This window comes from Glycine max, chromosome 14 (genome assembly GCF_000004515.6).
Source record: "Glycine max cultivar Williams 82 chromosome 14, Glycine_max_v4.0, whole genome shotgun sequence".
NCBI classification, from domain to species: domain Eukaryota; kingdom Viridiplantae; phylum Streptophyta; class Magnoliopsida; order Fabales; family Fabaceae; genus Glycine; species Glycine max.
In genome coordinates, this window is record NC_038250.2 from 29,344,777 (window position 1) to 29,349,870 (window position 5,094).

At 34.6% G+C, this 5,094-nt stretch overlaps 1 protein-coding gene across 3 annotated transcripts; it reads right to left on the bottom strand.

The window, feature by feature from the left end:
- Positions 1–241: 241 nt before the first annotated feature.
- On the bottom strand, positions 242–4,847 carry LOC100796082 (amino acid permease 3). 3 transcript variants are annotated; one of them, XM_006596155.4, is made up of 7 exons: positions 4,666–4,847; positions 2,747–2,853; positions 2,124–2,357; positions 1,913–2,006; positions 1,606–1,820; positions 1,373–1,512; positions 242–1,078 (listed from the first exon to the last, which is right to left on the bottom strand). In XM_006596155.4, exons 2-7 carry the CDS (start codon positions 2,847–2,849, stop codon positions 425–427), a joined length of 1,440 nt encoding a protein of 479 aa, XP_006596218.1. In that variant the 5' UTR covers positions 2,850–2,853; positions 4,666–4,847; the 3' UTR covers positions 242–424. The 3 variants fall into 3 exon arrangements, with proteins under 3 accessions (XP_006596218.1, XP_006596219.1, XP_040865323.1); XM_006596156.4 differs by having other exon boundaries at positions 2,747–2,931; XM_041009389.1 differs by lacking the exon at positions 4,666–4,847 and having other exon boundaries at positions 2,747–4,029.
- Between the last annotated feature and the right edge of the window lie 247 nt (positions 4,848–5,094).

Sequence of the window (5,094 nt, forward strand, 5' to 3'; positions counted from 1 at the left end):
TCCATGATGAATGTGATGATGATGAACTGCATTTTCCCATGGATGTAGGCACATTGTTGAACCACGTAAAAGCTTTTTGTAGTTCTTGGCTTTGTTCCTTGCTGTGCTTGCTCTTGTTTCTTTGATCTTGTGTAGGTCCCAAAGGGTACAAAGTACAAAACCAACAATATAGAAAAAAAAAAGGGTTACTAAAAATTTTAGGGGACTAGATGAGTGTAGAAGAAAGTTGGTAACGGGTAACTCTGAAAACATATAATTTTTTTATATAGGTAAAAATGTCTACAAGGTTACTAAGCAATAAACAAGTAAGACCACATTCCTATAGATTTCAATCTGCAAGAATTTTCTCTTTTTTTTTCTTTCTTGTTGCTAATGAAATCTTTGACAATGGTGATCATGATCACTAAGTAATTATCCTATTCAATTAGTAGCTGGTGACGAATGGCTTGTAAACTTTAAGATCATCAATAACCCCAGCAATGGAACCTGCTGCAGCTAATAGAGTAACTACAAAGCATGCAGCACTAAGCATTTGTAGGCATATCCATCTTGGGCCCCACTTTGGTATCTTAGTTTGAGTTATATACATCTCCACTGGTAAATAAACAGTGAGGGGCCAAAATCCAATGGCTCCAATAAGCCCTACAATGTCATTGAAGAATGGTAGGAGCATGGCTATCACAGTTGACAAAATCACAAAAATTGTCCTCCAAACCAACCTGAAGAGGTTGAGCCTGTAGGGTTTGCAGCCAGGGATTGGTACTTCAAACTCTCTGCTCATAAAATCACTATTTGGGAACCTTGCTGCTGCATGTGATTCCACGAATGAGAAGAGGGGTTGGCAGTAAACTTGGTATGCACCAACAAGGTGGATAACTATGCCAACATTGGCTATGTCAATGAGCCAATATGGGTTATAGAAGCCGAAGCCAGTGAGAAGGTTTCCCGGGCTTGCATCTCCGAAAGAAGCATAGCCAAAGCAGCCACATAACATATAGAAAACGGTTGTGATCAAAACACTGATTAAAGTAGCCTTGGACATTGTCTGTGACTCTGCTGGAGGAGATTTGATTGTGTCCTGTTCCATAACAACCACCATTTTAGTTTAGACTTCAATTTAAAATAAGACAAAACTTAGATACAGTTCTTTAGTTTCTGCTTGTGTTGTTCTCCAATTAGAATTATAGTTTCACCAAAATAATCCGGATAATAAAGGTTTGCATTAAAGAATTATGAGGATTACTGACTTGAAACTGCCACTCTTATTGGACAACAGTACGAACAATACTTAAGAAACTCTATATAAGTATTGTCCTTTAAAAATAATGAAGGGTCATGTAAGTGTATCAAAATTCTGCAACATTAATTGTACCTGAATTTCAATAAGGATCATTGAGTAGGAGTAGGCAAAGGCTATGTTACCAAGAGCTTGGAAACTCCTCCAAATTTTCTGGGATTCTGTCACTGTCCCAACAGTTACACCAGTTAGGCTTCCTTTAATTCTTCCGTTTCCTGATACATGTGCAATTCAAGTCAAATTTCCACCCAGTAGTGGTATAAACATTAATTGATAGTAATAATAAGTTTACATGAATAGAATCATACCTATAACTTTACCAATACCAAGGCCAAGTCCAATGAATGAGTATGTGAAGGACATGACAGCAGCTACAATAGAGAGCCACCACAACTCATGGAAATCTGGAATTTGGGAGAAGATAATTTCCGCAACACCATATGAAATCATGTACCAATTGCTATTCATTTTGCATGGATTTTTCCCTCCGCTACTATGATAACAATTAGACCTTTTGACTGCCCTGTTTGATTAAGAAACCAAAACACCCAATTAGCACATTTTCCTCACACTTCTCGCACACAACAACAACAATTGCATCTTTTCAAAACTCACATCATGCTTATGGAAGCTGCTATGGTGTACCCAATTGCCACTCCAAATAGGTTTGCATACTGAACCCACCCACAAAACATGACCGCAAGACCACCTGCAAAACTCAAGATTGAAAATTTTAAGAAAACATTGAGCATGCATCACCCAAAAATCTTTGCTTGATGAAGAAACTTCGGTTTTGTTTAAATGAGTTAGGTTGTAGCATGCATACCAAGGTTGGATCTAACAGCTTGTGTGTAAGTGTAGTTTCTCTTGCCACTGAGTTGGTCACCAGAACGGTAACAACAAGCTAGAAGAGTTGAGGTATAATAAGTCACAATAGAGAACAGAATCATCACAATAGGACCAGCAAGCCAACCTAGCTGAGCAATCGCCCAAGCCAAAGATAGCACCCCAGAACCAATAACAGCTGTTACTATGTGGGCACTTGCAGTCCATATAGTTCCTGTTTTTTGAAACACAAAAGTGAGTGCATTAGTAATGACTAATTCGTAATAACTAAGGAAAAAACTTGCATATAATTTCTTAGGCGTAGTTAGTGTTTTTCGATGATCAAAATTGGAGTTTCATCTCGTCAATCAAAATTGTTTGCTATGTGTGAAACTTCAATTCTGATTGGCAAACAACACTGACAGCACCTAAGAAATTTTATGGAAGTTTTGTCCAATTTCTTCTTATTAGTTACCAATACAATTGGTTCAGTTTATTTTAGAAAAATAATGGTTTTTTTTGTATTTTGAAAAAAGAATAAATATTTGTACAATAATAATTCCTAGACATGAAGTGAAATTGTAGTAAAATTTAATACTTGGATTTTGGAGGCTAATTGATTACCAGTTCTTTTGAGACGGCCATCATCATCAAAGCTCTTGGAACCTCCTTGTTGAAGCGTGTCATTTGAGACTTCAAATGTCTGTTTGCCACCGTTTTCCATCATCTTGCTATGAGAGAGACCAACCCAAGTTAGGCTTCAGAGTCAAAACTCAAACTCTAATATGCAGTCTCAGAGTTTCTGCACACTGCTAAGTGGGATTATGTTATGAGTTATATTTGTTTATTATCAAATATCAATCAACATAAAAGGAAAATAAAAATGGGAAGATGATGGGTGTCTCTCAAATATGGATTTAAGGGTTGTTATGAGGCTGTGACTTTAATGAGAGTTTAACTAAAATTCCAAGTGTTGCTAAGTTGAGTGTTTCACACTTACACACCCCCCTTAGTTGGTATGTGTAGAAATCAAAGAGCAAGGAAGTGTGTGTGTTTATGTGATATTGTCTAAACTTTAGACAATATTTCTATGTTCTGAAGAAATTGGTTTAGTAGTGCATGAAACAAGAGATGTGTGTGGTATATATAATGTGTTGGGACTTAGGAGGAAGAGAGTGGTAGAATTAAGAACATGGGATAAATATTTTTGGCTGAAAGTGCTGTTGCAACACAACATGCACGATGAATTCAAAAGGTGATTGACTTACATGAGAAAAATCCCCCCTACCACTGTTTTGGCCACTTTTCCACTTCCTCTACTCGGTTTCCTTTTCTTTTTCTCTTTATTCTAACAAAATTTTCTTTTTAATCGGAAGCCTCTAGGACCCACTCAATTGATTCTCTCGCACTTGATTGACCAAAGTGATATTTCTAGTCACCATTTTATGCTTAGCCCGGAGATTGCAGGATTCAAATGTTGAATCACTTTGACCAACAATGATTTGAAATTTTCTTTTTAGACAACATTAATTAACGATCATTGGCTTCTAAATCAACAAAACTTGTCCATTCTTAGAATATTGCCGAACACAAATTGTAAAAGTCATGCCTAATTTGGACACTTCATATAGTTTGTAACGAGCTATTGCTGTTTGTGTTGTGCCTCTGTACTAGAATAATAAATTCTTCTAGATTCCTAAAATAATATTTTGCATCTTAAGTGCATGTGCTGTTCTGAAGTTTATTTAAGTATTCAGAATATGTACAGTTCAGAAGAGTTTTTTTTTTTTTGAAAATTCGGAAGAGTTATCATATACAAATTAAACATACCATGTTACAAGTCATAATTGTGACTAACAAAGTTGGTAACTACTATTAGTATTGTTACGTGTTAACAAAATTTCCATAACATTCTCTGAAATTAGATTTTGTATCGAAAAAGTAAAAAGATTAAGAAAATGTTGAATTATTGCTATTTGATATGAAAAATTGAGACTTGAAAGTAATAACGTAAGAAAACTGTAATAGGTGTGTGTTGTTGGGGTATATTTGAATATCTAATAGTGAGTGAAATAAAATATAACGAAATTTTAGGCAATAAAGTAGAATGATGGGAAAGGGAGAAGGTTTTAACATTTTTACTATGAATAAGAAGAAAAGAGATTGATTGAATCTCATTTCTTCAAAGTAAAATATCTAACCAAAAGTAGTTTTAGAATAAATATTTTTTACAATAATATTCGATAATGTTTTTCTAAATTGCTTTTTGTTGCCTTTATTCCCAAAATGATAATATAAGAAATGTATCAATAATGTATTGGAGGCTATGTATTAACATATGTAGTGTTTAACTAATCTAATAGGCTCAGATACACTCGTGATATATGATTGATCAGGAGAAAAAAATACTTAGTGATTAACTGCTAATACTCATTTTTCTGGAAAGTTTCTTAATGTTTCAAAGACAATGCAACAGTAGCAATTGAAAAGCTAATACCAATAATAATTGCTTCACAAATTAATTGAAAGTACAAGTCTCATACCTTCAGCTATATAGGGCCTTCTCTCTTTCTCTATATATGCTTCTCTGTTTCAGCAACCACTTTACTCTATTAGAGATTCAATGTAAATCGCTCAGCAAATAAAGCTATAAACTAATAATAACGAGAAAGAGAGATATAGAATAGAATAGAAGCTAGTGTTACACAAGTAGCTGTTGTGCCTCTCTTGGACTACTCTATCTACCTTATATATAGTGGAACAAAATATATATTATACAGCCTACAAAATATCATTATACTTCTCTTTAAAGGACCACCCTAGAAGAAAAAAGAAAATTCCTGTCTGTAGAGCTACCATCCATTCTTACTGAATGAGAATAAGGTTCCTTTTATTATTCATTCTGAATTGGATGAATTGCCTAATATGCTACACGGAAAGCATATTTATCAATTTTTCAGTCAAACTGTTTC

Coding starts and splice junctions, on each gene's coding strand:
- LOC100796082 (XM_006596155.4), bottom strand. CDS start 2,849: ATGATGGAAAACGGTGGCAAACAGACATTTGAAGTCTCAAATGACACG. Junction 2,007..2,123: donor AGCTGTTAGATCCAACCTTG/GTATGCATGCTA, acceptor TGAGTTTTGCAG/GTGGTCTTGCGGTCATGTTT. Junction 1,821..1,912: donor GCAGCTTCCATAAGCATGAT/GTGAGTTTTGAA, acceptor TTAATCAAACAG/GGCAGTCAAAAGGTCTAATT.